We start from the raw sequence: 14,011 nt of genomic DNA, 5'->3' as shown, positions 1-14,011 counted from the left end.
TCTTGCTTCAGACATGAGATTGTATGAGTGTGTGTGTGATAATGCCTTGCCAAAAACAGCCCCCTCTCTCTCTCTTGGTCGACCCCTCTTGCAAATTACTCTTGCTAGCACCCCATTGGACCCTGCAAAGCTTAGCGAATCATAATTGAGAAGCATAAGTGATAGCCTTGTGACATGTGTCCCCCTTTCCCCTTTCATGAGAGCTTTAGGTAATTAAATAATGCAATTAAACTCTCATTGGACCCCTTTGTCTTTTGGCCAATAGGAATCAGGCAAGCCATTAGGCTGCTGAATGCTCATTGGACCCCTTGGGAGATTGTCCAATAGTCTTCTAGAGAGCTTAATTCTTATTGGTTCTTTTATCAAATGTTTTTAAATGATTTAAACTAGATTTACTCTAGCCTAATTCTCATTGGTCCACCTCTATGGCTATCCAATAGGATTTGAGTGCACCTTGTGGAAAACTGGGCTAGGGAGCTGACATGTGTCCCCTATTCCCTTTGTGTAAAGGGAGCTTGTGAGTGTGTGGTGTGTGTGTGTGTGTGTGTGTGTGTGTGTGTGTGTGTGTGTGTGTGTGTGTGTGTGTGTGTTTCTCTCTCATCCCCTACTTAGAGGGCTCACCCACTCCTATGTAGGAGTCTTGAAGACTTTTGTGTACATTTACAAAGCATCCAATTTCCCTAAGGTTTGACCATTGGACACAACCTTTGAATGTTGGAACCTTAGCATTTTTGAAGTGTGAATGGACTGAACCTTAGGTTCTTTAAATCCCATTGTTGCACTTTGTTCTTTTCCAGATGCCCCCCCCTTTGGATTCTTCTTTTCCCTCCTTTGGATCCCTACTGTGGCCGGTCTGCCAGCTTAACCAATATTCTAGCTTTCCCGTATTAAAGAATCAGTTTAACATGAGAAAATCATTTAGGAGAATTAGATATTAGTTGTTATGACAATACACATGCACGAGCTCCTTGCTATCACCTCTCTCTCTCTCTCTCTCTCTCTCTCTCTCTCTCTCTCATACATTAACACTAGACTTGTAATGAGCCACAAAACTGGCTGAAGCCATAAAAATGGCTCCCATTAGGATTTTAGTAAATGAAACATAACTTTTGTATATAGCATCAAAATTTCATGACACTTCTTAATTATTTGTTCAAGATATGAAAAAAGTTTCTAAAGACACAATTTACATGAAAATCTCAAAAATTTAAAAATTACTTTTCTAAAATTAACAAATTTTACGTAAAAACTGCACTTCACTACTTAACTTTGAGAAGTAAAAAATGTCAGCAGTCTTTGTATATGGGTTAAAAACGCTTGGTACATCTATCACATACCTATTGAGGGATTTCTCAAAGAAGTTTGGACCTGCTTAGCAATGATTTGATTTACTTTCAAAAGAAAATATTAAAAATTTATCCATCCGCATAAAATAGTTGTAGAGAATGGCAATGGAAAGACACCTTTAGACCTTCATTTAGCTCTGTACTATTGAAAATATTAAAAATTTGTCCATCGGCATAAAATAGTTGTACAGAATGGCAATGGAAAGACACCTTTAGACCTTCATTTAGCTCTGTACTATTTTTTATCAACTCATATTGAGTGTTGGTCATAATTCCCTGAAACCATTTTCTATTTATATAACTAACATAGTGTTGGAAAATATTTTACAAAAGTCTTCAAAAGCCACAAAAGTGGTTAATTTTTTACAGGACTAATGTTAATTCATGTAAGGAGTGTGTGTCGGCACCTGCCTTCATCGCCTCGCACCTTGTACCTTGCATTGACACTGTCCGCCTTTATCTCCTTGTGCTTCACATTGCAGAGCATGTGACCTACCCAAGGAAGAGACTTAAACCTTAGAAAACCTACCTTTCAACAAAACATGCCATGTGTTGTCAATCCACACCCTACAATAGAGAGTTTGACTGGAATTATGCAGCATTCTAAACGAATAAAAAGCAAAAAAGGTTAAACCATGTAAGCCGTGAAATAAAAGGTGCATTAAAAAAACCCATTTAATATACTAAAATCAAAAGAACATTTAAGATAAGTCTCAATTATCCTTGAAAACATATAGGTAACTCCCAATCATCATTGATAACATTGAAAGTATGCATAACTCAACTCTCCTCTAGGGCTTATTTTAATAGCCAAAAAGATTTTAATTGGTCACATAAAAAGATAGATCTAATCTTTATAGGAAATAATAAAATTTCAAATGTACGTCCTCTCCTTGGTTTTAAAAGGAAGTGTTAAAATCATGAAGGTAAGTTTAAGTGGAATTATACAGGGTGAGGCTTCACTTTGACATTTTAACAAAATAGAGTGCGGCAAAGGTCAAGCAATATGAAGGTGTGAATTGAAAGGGGAAATGAAAAACTTAGTAATATATTAAAACAAAACAAAACATTTAAGATAAATATTGATCATCACTGTAATATTAGACCTATTGTGACCGCTATTATCTTGCTTGGGCTTTTCATTCGGCAGTGTTCAATCCGCGGTTCTATTTTTTGCCTTGGGCGTAGTCTTTCACTAGTATGGCCGGTTGCCTTTGGCGGCCTCTTTCTCTTTTTCTCTCTCCTTTTTTATCGCGTGCACAAAGGCTTCTCTCAGTTTTGAGTTTAGCTTTCATGTCACAGATTTTGACGAGTGTAAAGGGCTCCCTTTTTCTCCATATTATGTTAGTTTAGATAGTGTTTGATTCACATCAAAGTGTAAATAGCACTTACAATCACAACCTTTGTGGAGAGTGTGAATATACTTGTTTTTATTTTCCCACTGATGAAGCCTCAATACATGATTAGGGAGACTTGTTACAAGAATGTACTTGTTGTGGAGTGCAAGGTAGCACGATCAACTTTTTATTTTTATTTTTTAATTTTTTAGCAAAACTCACAATTGTGAGTGGATTATATTGAGCAACCCAAAAAATTACAAGGTTTTGTCATGCTCATGTTAAGCCATGACAACATCCAGGGATCATAATTACACCGGCTATCATGACAGCCACCCCTACCACCCCGCCTCCACATCCTTGATACACAAGGTCCATACTCTTGTGACTTGTCATTCTGAGATCTTTTTGTGGAGTGCAAGGTAGCACGACCAACTTACCAAGGCAAAGCCAATATAGACCTTTTGTAAAGGCAAGGAGAAATGTGGACTATGACCCTTGTGTACCTACATATGTGTGGTGTTCTAATAGGTGTGGACCAATGGGAGCAGCATGTGTACTAGCTCTCCATAGGAGCTCTGCCGACTGCGGTGGGACAGTCACGCGGCATGATGAATGACAGCTGAGATTGTCTTTCCAGATGATAACATGAGTCGGTTTTTCTTCACAAGAATGAGTACAGAGGCAACCACGGGTCTACGGTTCCGGCATGCCAATGGATGGACCCCCCTCCCCCTTCTTCACTGATAGTGCGTGAAGGGATGCCGAAGATGATATCCCCCCCCCATTCTCCCTCTCTCTCTCTCTCTCTCTCTCTCCACACACACACACATGAAAGCCCTGCTCGCTTGCAGAATCCATGGCTGAAAGCCTAGATCTGTACTTCCTGAAGGACAGTAGCTCGTAATTTGGGGAGGGCGATGAAACAGTCGCAGTATGAGCATGAATAGCAGCGACGTCGTATCGACCGCCTTCAACGTAGAGAGCAGTATGCACAAGGTAGGGTTAGGCTATGGCATCGCCATTGCAGTCGGCATCCTCCTGCTCGTCTCAACCATTGTTCTTGCAACCTACGTCTGCTTCAGACTCCATGCCAACAGGACCCTGCAGGTACGTGGTGGCAGCCCAGCGTTAGTGGCCACCGAGGCCAATAACGTATATGGGATTTCCCAGCCTGCAACAGGCGGTCTGGATGATGCCACGTTGCAGTCCTATCCGAAGTTTAAATACAGCGAGAAGCTGCAGGCGGGCGAGTCTTCGACCTGCTGCTCCATTTGCCTGGCTGATTACAGAGATTCTCACATTCTTCGCCTTCTCCCTGATTGCCGCCATGTCTTCCATGCCACCTGTATCGACGCTTGGCTCCGCCTCCACGCCACCTGTCCGGTCTGTAGATCCTCGCCCCTTCCAACCCCTCAAAACACCCCTGGCTCCACCCCACTTTCTGAGCTTATACCCCTGGCCAGAAATCCGCTCAGCATTCGTTATACTATACACCATCATGTTTGATGTATTGAATCATTCTTTTCTCTCTCTTTCTCCACTTCTCTGTGATGCGCGCGCGCGTGTGTGTGTGTGTGTGTGAGAGTGTGTGTGTGTGTGTGAGAGAGAGAGAGAGAGAGACATTGTTGATCTTCTTCTTATGTTTACATATGCCACAGAAGGATCCCTCTAATCCCTTACACTGTACATGCAATGCCTCATGTGAGCTTAGAAAGCCCATGTGTATTTACCTTGTTCTAGCAAAAGAGCTTACAAGAAAGCTCTGGACCTTTTTCAATGATGGCGCAGTAGGCATCTCCCTAAATGGCAAGGCTTATGCTCTCAACAAGATCTGATCTGAACGCGAGCTAATGGTATGGATCAGATAACAGGCATCTCCCTAGATATCCTTGTGCTCAATGCATGCCAATATTATAATGTGAGGAAAACATATGGTATTGCACTGAATGTCAACTTGAAAAAAGAGACGTTTGCAGATGGTTTTCTTCCATTATTTGTTCTCTTCATCTTGTTTTTATGTATTAACTTTGTTTCTCTATTCTACTCCTCTTTTCATTTGTTTCAATGCTTAAAATTTTTGGCTTTATAAAAGAAGCTTTAGAGGAGAGTTGGGCACACACTTATTACCACGTCCATTTATGCACCTAAACTGCATCGTTTAATGCTACATAAGTAGTTGGAAAATTGCCCATTTACTTTAAGCAATAAACCTATCCACCTTTCTTTGTTGACAACCTCTTCTTCTTCCCCTATGGAAGAGCATCTCCATCATCATGGCATTACATGAATCCATTTTCAATAGATATGTACGACAAAGTAGCAACTCATCACTCCATGGGATGACAAACCCCTTTGTCTCTGGTGCATCAACACACAAGTGCAATCAACGTCTCAAGTTCTCGGTCTCTTCTCACCCATCAAAGTTGGTCATGCGTCTGCAAATCATAGCTCCTACATTGACGACAAAACTCTTCTCAAAAATATCTTTCTCCTCCAACCTTTGTTGTAGTAGCATCAAGTATGGGTACTTCTCTTACCCCTATAGTGCAAGTTCATGGTATGTTTAAATTAAATGTACATAACGTTTGGAACAACATTGAAAGAAATGAGTTTCACAATGCCTCTTATCTCAAAACTTGGGACTCCAAGTTGGGAGGGTTTGCCTAGCAGTATCCCTCATCCTTCTAATACTAGCCCAAATCCTAAAGATGTCAGCACAAACTCGTCAAAGTCAGGGTCAAGGGGTGTGCAGTCTCCGTCGTCTATCTATTGCACAAACTCGTCAAAGTCCAGGGTCGGGGGGTGTGCAGTCTCCGTCGTCTATCTATTGCACATTATTTTACAGAACTCGACTTTGCAGCCCCTGGATGCGTGACACATCAGCATGGAGAATCATTTTCGCTTTGTCCAATGATAGCATGGCAAGTCAGCAGCAAGAATTTCATCGAACGTGCTATACATTAACGTGTAGAATTTGCAGAGGGTGCATGGAATCAGTGCGCGACAAGTCAGCCAATCGGAATGTGCTCAGTCTCACCATTGTCTGCACAATCATTGTCACCCGCACAATCACTCTCAGCATCTCCTGCACAATCAATACTATCACCTCAGACCCGAGATGTGTCGAATCTCCACTAGCCCCCGCTCCCCTCGACTTTGACGGTCGAGAATGGTCGCCTACTGACCATTCTTGTAATCAGGGCTTTCGGCCTCCGTCGATCGCCCATGATTAACGAGAATGGTTAGTAGGTGACCATTCCTTACACCTTCTCATTATGCTATCACAAACTCTTTACATTATGCTGTTGATCTAGCATGATTCACGGGAACATCTTGAGCCAACTTGCCCCAATCCTAATCAACCTACAAGAAGGAACGTAAGGCAATGCACATGATGTTAGTTTGGGTGTACAAGAGGTGGAAAATTAGCATAAGTACGTTACCGATAGGATATTCATAGGCCTTTCTCATGGGGTTAGGCCACCTCTAAACATTCTTTACCAATGGATTTCTTACAATTTGGAGTCAAAAACTCTATTTACCTCTTGTGTGCAGTACGTACTACCTACATAACAATTACCTACATACTAGTTATTATTTGATTTTCTTTGAAGGTAGTTAGAGTGCATTTGAATTAGCCAGGGATAGTGATTGGACAAAAATACCCCCATTTCAATTGTAACTAGGGGTCCTACATGTTGGAATTAGGGTTGCAGGAAAACACATACACAACTTGGAGAAGACGAAGGAAGCTCAAGGCACACAATAGAGAGTGTATTACTTAGTGTGCAATGGAAAGATAGATAGCCCTAGAGTGATAGGCGTATATACATGCACGAGGGAAAAAACCTCCTAAAGAGGAAAAAAATGCCTCGGCGGTCCTAATCTGTTCACACACATCACTACCACATGTATATGGTAACAAGTCCTCCCTGGAGTGATGTGATGAACGAGCTGGCACATGAGTAAAGGGAAGTGCCATGCCTTGAGGACATGATCAGTCCACAAAGCGGAGTAAGTCCAAAGCTTTGCGGAAAGCTTCAAACTTCTCACGAGACAATGCCTTTGTGAAAAGATTGACAAGGTTGTCTTGTATTGACACCTAAGCCAAGCTGATCTCTCCTACTGAGAGCGTCTTCCTGGCATAGTGGTAATGCACCCAAATGTGCTTTGTGCGAGCATGAAAAACTGGGTTCCTCACAACTGCCAATGCGCTCTGACTGTTAGTGTAGATAGTGTTGGCAGTGTCCTGTCCAACACCCAAATCAGTCATAAGGCATTGCCGTGCCGTGGCACGTGCATAATGTGAAAATAAAAATATCTACCCTCTCTTAATGTTTTTGATGTGTGGGATCAAATGCTACAATGTACATAGTGTGATATATGTGAAAATAGATGCCATGGTTGCAAGTATGTACATACCTTTTCAGGTAGGCAAGGCTAGGGACGTGGCACCGTTGCATGTTTTGCCACATTAAAGAATGCCTAATTTGCTTTAGAAATGTACAAATGTCAAGTGTTGCAAAGTGGCACGCTCATTTTGTCTAGAAAGTTCAATGCGGGCGATCCTTACAAAAAATAGCAGGTTTCGTACGCGGATGTAAAAGACGTGTCGAAAGTGATTACCAAGTGGAAAAATGAGGTTCAACATGAAATTTGAGCCCAATGGGATTTTTCCACAAATCTAGAGAGTTTTCCCAACTCGTTTGGATATTTTACGAACAAAAAGGGACATTTTTGGGCAAAAATGGCTCAAAATGCCACATCAACGACGGTGCTATCATTTCTCAAGCTGAGTGAAAAGTTTTAGAGCCACAAATGAGCTCATTTGGGCATATAAGCAAGGAGATATAGCCATTCTATTATAGGGTGCTAGTGCAGTCCCGTGCTGCTTCCACTACATGGTTGAGGCTGTGAGGCCTCCAATTAGGATTTCCCCTCCTCAAATAACTACTTGGGCTTCTCCAATGAAATACTGAAGCTTTCATGAAATGGTCACGATGAGAAATCAAAGCATCATTTTAGGGTTTTTAACAGGTCGAATGACCACTGCATATGTCCAATGGGGAGCGAGGCTACACCTAATCTTCACACACACAAGAGGTTTGAGTTAGTATTGGTTCGTTTTGAAAGTGGTGTTACCATATACATGTGGTAGTGATGTGTGTGAACACACTAGGACCGCCGGGGCATTTTTTCCCTCTTTAGGAGGTTTTTTCCCCCGAGCATTATATATACGCCCATCACTCTAGGGCTATCTATCTTTTCATTGCACACTAAGTAACATACTCTCTATTGTGTGCCTTGAGCTTCCTTCGTCTTCTCCAAGCTGTGTGTGTTTCTCTTCAATCCTAATTCCAACAATTGGTATCAGAGCAGGTCACGTCCTCCCGGGCTTAGTCGCCAGCTGCTCCAGCACACGCCTGCTCACTTTCTCCGATTTTAGTGAGCTTTGGCGAGCATTCGCAGATTGACAAAAAATTTGGGAAAGCTAGAAGAGCTTGGTTTGCTCAAAATTTTGATTTGGGCTCATTTCGGCCTCCGTTTCCACTACAGGCAGTACTGCATAGGCTATTTCGTCATTTTGTGCAGAAGTTCTGCCAGTGCCGTTTTTTGCATAACAGGTGCCTTATAGTCTTCTACAGTTTGTGCTATATAGCACAGGTTGTTCCCGCTCTGTTTCTCCTATTTTTGGGCAGTTTTCACATCAGGTGCAGCATTTACCATGGCTGACAACAACAACACAGATGTGTTCAAGATGTTTGCTGCTGAGGACAGGTTGGATGGGGACAACTACCCTATGTGGGCTTATATGATGCAACATGTTCTTGTGTCAAAGGGTGTCTGGAACATTGTGCAGGGCATTGATGTACGTCCTGGTTCTAAGGATGTAGGCGATATTGAGGATGTTGCAGGTCTTGCTGCAAGGATTGCAGCTGTTAGAGTCGTTTTGCCTACGGCAGAACAAGCTCGTTGGGATGTTAAGGATGCGCAGGCTCATGCATTGATTGCGTTGTCTGTGAAGTGTACCATTGTTCCTCACATCCGTTCAGCAAAATCTGCAAAACAGGCTTGGGATATTCTAGCAGGTCTTTATGCAAGCCACAATGAGGCTAAAATTGCTTTGCTGCATAAAGAGCTGGAGTCGAAGATTATGCATGAGGAAGATGATATGGACACTTTCCTTGCTAGTGTCAAGGATATCAATGAGCAGCTTATTTCTGCAGGTGAAGTCATTTCAGACAGTTCCCTTGTGTAGACTGTTCTTGATGCCTTACCAGATTCCTACCAGAATTTTGCTAGTACTTGGAGACTTATGACCCAAGGAAATCCTGAAGTTGTCAAGTTTGATGCATTATGCACATTGCTGTTGCAAGAGTCACTTTCCAGAAAAAATAGGACTAGGCAGCATGCAGTTGAACAGGCTTTTATTGCTTCTCAAAGAAAGGGTGGTAACAGTAATGCAACCACTAATTATGGTTCTGCTGCGAGTGGAAAAAATTCTGTTCCTAATACTTCTGCAGGCAGCACTTCGTCTGGCAATTGTTGCATCTGGGCTTCTGTGCCGTGGGCTGTATAAGCTCACTTTGTATGACAAGTGTGGACAAAGTTTTGCAAATGTTGTTGCAGATTCAAGGGCTATTTCAGATGCAAAACTTTGGCATGCACGTTTTGGTCATCTGAATTTTGCCAGTTTGCTGCGTTTGCAGAAATCTGATATGGTTGCTTCTTTGCCACCTCTTGAAGCACCTGTCAAACATGTTTGTGAAGACTGTATTTTGGGTAAGATGCAGCATTCTAAATTTCCAAAGGATGGTTCAGTCCGGGCCACATGCAAGTTGCAGCTTGTGCATAGTTATGTTTGTGGGCCCATGCAAACTTCGTCCTTAGGCAATTACATGTACTTCGTGACTTTCATTGATGATTACTCCAGGCATGCATGGGTATTTCCGCTTAAAGCGAAGTCCGAAGTCTTTATGTGCTTCAAACAATTTCTGGCTATGGCTGAAAATGTCTCGAAATGTACTATGGGCACCCTTCGTTCAGATCGAGGGGGGGAGTATATGTCTCATGAATTTAATGCATTTCTGTCTAGTCGTGGGATAAAACACCAATGTACAGTGCCTTATACGCCTCAGCAAAATGGTGTTGCTGAGAGGAAAAACAGGTCACTGACGGAAATGGCACGATGTATGGTCAAAAGTCAAGCTTTGTCGCATTCTTTTTGTCTTGAGGCCATCATGTGTGCCACTTATGTACTAAACAGGTTTCCTACGAAAGCTTTGCAGTCTATTACTCCATATGAAGCATGGAATGATAGAAAGCCTTCTATTGAGCACATGCGTGTTTTTGGTTGTTTGGCATATGCTTTGGTGCCACAATTGCAGCGCAGAAAATTGGATGATAAGGCTGTCAAATGTATTTTTGTTGGTTATAGTGCTGAAAGCAAAGGTTAAAGGTTGTATCATCCGCAAACAAAACGTATTCTGGTTTCTTGGGATGTAGTGTTTGTGGAAGATTCTGTTCAGCCCTTGCTGTCATGTACTAGAGACAGTAATGTAAGCTCACAGGACATTTATGACACTTTGTTGCCTCTTTTCAGTGGTGGAAATACGAATGTAAGTTCCAATGAGGCAAATGTACAGCCTATGGGGGTTTCTGAAAATGTTTTAGATCAGCCTATTACTGATGCAGATGTACATGATGTACTTGATGAGGAAAGGGCTGAAATGAGCAGGCTAGAGGTATGCCCAAATGGCTGGTGCACACTTTGCGTGACAGTAAATTGGATGCACCTTTGTCTAGTCGTACTCGTTCAGGCTCTCGCCATGCATCTTATGCATCAGATTTTTATGATTTGGCTGTGTCTAGTTTACATGATGTTGGGGAGCCTCTGTCTTTTGATGAAGCACAGAATTCAGAAAATTGGATGGATGCCATGCAATCAAAATATGATGCACTTATAGAGAATGACACATGGACTTTATGTGATTTGCCTCCTGGCAAAAAGGCCATTGGTACGAAGTGGGTTTACAAGTTGAAACGCAAACCGGATGGTGAGATTGATCGCCATAAGGCTCGACTTGTTGCAAAGGGTTATTCCCAACAAAAAGGCATAGACTATGAAGAGACTTTTGCTCCCACTTGTCGTATGACTACTGTGCATTTTCTATGTGCATTGGCGGCTCATTTTGGTTGGGATGTACATCAATCAGACATTGTTACTGCTTTCTTGAATGGTGACATATTTGAGGAAGTTTATGTAACGCAGCCTCGCGGTTTTGTCATAAAAGGACAAGAGGACAAAGTGTGCAAATGTAACAAGGATTTGTATGGGTTGAAGCAATCTCCTCGTGCTTGGTATGAGAAAGCTAACACTCATTTGGTCAAACAAGGCTTTCGTAACAGTCCAACAGAAAGCACATTGTATGTAAAGCGTGAGGGTGATGTATTTCTCATCGTGGTTCTTTATGTTGATGATTTGCTGATCACTGGACCAAATGAGAGACATGTTGCTGAATTTAAGGCTGATTTGAATGCTACTTTCAAGATGAAATATTTGGGGCTGCTGCATCATTACTTGGGTATACAGTTTAAGCAGTGTGATGGTGGTATTGCCTTGTACATGTGTCAGAAAAGTTACATAGAGACATTGCTATGTAAGTTTGGACTTGAGGATTGCAAACCTATTGCCACTCCCATGGAAACAAGTTTGAAGTTGAGTCTACATGATTCTGGCAATCCTGCTGATGTCACTCTTTACCAAACTGCTGTTGGCTGCCTCATTTATGTATGCAACACGAGGCCGGATATTCAGTTTGTAGTCTCACAGGTCAGCAGATTTATGCATAGCCCAGGGTCTAAGCATTGGCAGGCTGTCAAGAGGATTTTCCGCTACCTTAGTGGCACTTTACATCTTGGCTTGTTTTATCCCAAGGGGGGATCATTGCCGCCAGACTTACATGCTTTTTCGGACTCATATTGGGCTGGTTGTTTTGACACGCGAGTGTCCACAAGTGGTTTTTGTTTCATGCTTGGTAGTTCATGTATATCATGGTTGAGCAAGAAGCAACCTACTGTGGCCACTTCGAGTTGTGAGGCTGAGTACAGAGCAGTCTTCACAGCTACGGTTGAGTGTGTATGGCTCAGACGCCTTATGGCTGATTTGGGTGTTAGACAAGACACTGCCAACACTATCTACACTGACAGTCAGAGCGCATTGGCAATTGCGAGGAACCCAGTTTTTCATGCTCGCACAAAGCACTTTGAGGTGCATTACCACTATGTCAGGGAGAGGCTCTCAGCAGGAGAGATCAGCTTGGCTTATGTGCCAACACAGGACAACCTTGCAGATCTTTTCACAAAGGCATTGTATCGTGAGAATCTAGAAGCTTTCTGCAAAGCTTTGGGCTTACTCCCCTTTATGGACTGATCCTGTCCTCAGGGTATGGCACTTCCCTTTACTCATGTGCCAGCTCTCGTTCACCGCATCACTCCAGGGGGGATTTGTTACCATATACATGTGGTAGTGATGTGTGTGAACACACTAGGACCGCCGGGGCATTTTTTCCCACTTTAGGAGGTTTTTTCCCTTGAGCATTATATATACGCCCATCACTCTAGGGCTATCTATCTTTCCATTGCACACTATGTAACATACTCTCTATTGTGTGCCTTGAGCTTCCTTCGTCTTCTCCAAGCTGTGTGTGTTTCTCTGCAACCCTAATTCCAACAAGTGGATCTTTCATGGCTGGAGTTTTTTTCTATTTGAGTGTGTTTTTGACTTCAAATCATCAATGCCTTGCTTGATTTGTTATAAATCCTCACAATCAGAGGCACGACGCTTTCCTAGTAACACTGCGCACTTCTTGACACATTTTTGGTGAACCCGATGTGAAGTAGGCTAGGAAGAGGGTTCAAAAGATTCATTGAAGGTTTCAAATTAGAGCTTTAAATCTAAGGAGAAACAAGAGCAACAGGGGGTTCTGTTTGATCCAGTCACAATGCAAATGTTTCAAGCTTTTGTTGTGTTTATGCAACAGCAAGCTGCGGAAAGGAGGGAGCTTTCCTCAACCAAGGTGCTTCAATCTGTGGTGAAGAAAATGGACCAATTTAAAGGTAAATATGTAGTAGAGTATGTTTGTGGATATGTGAAGGAGATGGAGCTTCATCGAGTGCCCGAAGGAGAGATGGTACAAATTTTTGAGCTAGCTGTGGTTTCTGAGATCAGAGAGCATGTAAGGGGAATTACAAATGAGCATGGGGCAACATGGGAAGCATTCAAGTTAGCCTTAAAAGAAGATTATTTCATGGAGGACTCCGAAAGGGTAACAAAGAGTAATTTTTTAGAGTGGGTAGCTAGGCCAAAAGAGGGCCTTTCGCCTACTGAAGTGCTAACGAACGCCACTATGATCAACTTTCAAGGACTGAAAAGGCTACCTTAAACTCAAAGAAGACAGAGCTCTTTTTGCAAGCCGCAGTTAAAGAGATTCAAGAGGAGTTAGAACTACTACTTGAGGATAAGGATGCAAAACAAGGCTTAAAGATTGATTGGAATGAAGTTGAAGATGCAATTTCACTGCTAGCCAAGCGACAGCGACGGAGAGACAAGATGATAGTTAACCCTACTCAATTCCCAAGTGTTCCCGAGAGTCCTATAAAGCCTGTGATTGTGGTTCCAAAGAGTGAAAAATCCATCCTTGATGATATTGTTAACACTAGAATGGTAACCTAACATGACATAAAAGTGTCCTTTCAGGGTTTTGGGAAAAATTTCCAAAACCATAGTAGATCCACTCATTTTGAAAAATCCTTTCATGAGCTTATATTTCAATAACTACTACATATGGAAAAAATGAGAAACTTGTAATTTTTCTCATCCCTTGGTCACTACAAGCCTCCAAAGTTGGTGGACCAGTGTATTTTGCCCAAAACAGCAATTTCTTACGGTTGATTGCATATAAATAAGAGTGGAGATTTTTGTAGAACATGAGATAAAATGCCCCGTTAACTTCAATGGGTTGGTGACCAAAACATATGGTTGCTTTTACCTCACTTTTTTTTTTTGGCAAAAAAAATAGGTACAAAAAAGTTGCATTTTTGCCATTCTACGGACCTATCATCAAAGTTTCTATAGTCACGCTCAATACAGATACTATATACATGTTTTCTTAGTTCCCTTTGGGCCTCTGGACTCAAAAGGAGCCATGGAGCATGTCAAAAGGATAATGGATCTCTTACAATTGGAAAGGCTTGGGGGCAATGATAAAGTGCTAAATACAGCAAACATGAAAAAACTGGGTTTAACATTATGACCTCTAGAAA

At 42.0% G+C, this 14,011-nt stretch overlaps 1 protein-coding gene across 1 annotated transcript; it reads left to right on the top strand.

Moving 5' to 3' along the window:
• The first annotated feature begins 3,333 nt into the window (after positions 1-3,333).
• On the top strand, positions 3,334-4,196 carry LOC147454190 (RING-H2 finger protein ATL67-like). The gene has a single exon (XM_086517290.1). It carries the CDS (start codon positions 3,620-3,622, stop codon positions 4,190-4,192), a length of 573 nt encoding a protein of 190 aa, XP_086373416.1. The 5' UTR covers positions 3,334-3,619; the 3' UTR covers positions 4,193-4,196.
• Positions 4,197-14,011: the final 9,815 nt, after the last annotated feature.

Source organism: Adiantum capillus-veneris, chromosome 7, assembly GCF_014529385.1.
Source record: "Adiantum capillus-veneris isolate H3 chromosome 7, ASM1452938v2, whole genome shotgun sequence".
Taxonomy (NCBI): domain Eukaryota; kingdom Viridiplantae; phylum Streptophyta; class Polypodiopsida; order Polypodiales; family Pteridaceae; genus Adiantum; species Adiantum capillus-veneris.
Note: the sequence above shows the minus strand (reverse complement) of the source record. Positions and strands in the feature narration are given on the sequence as shown.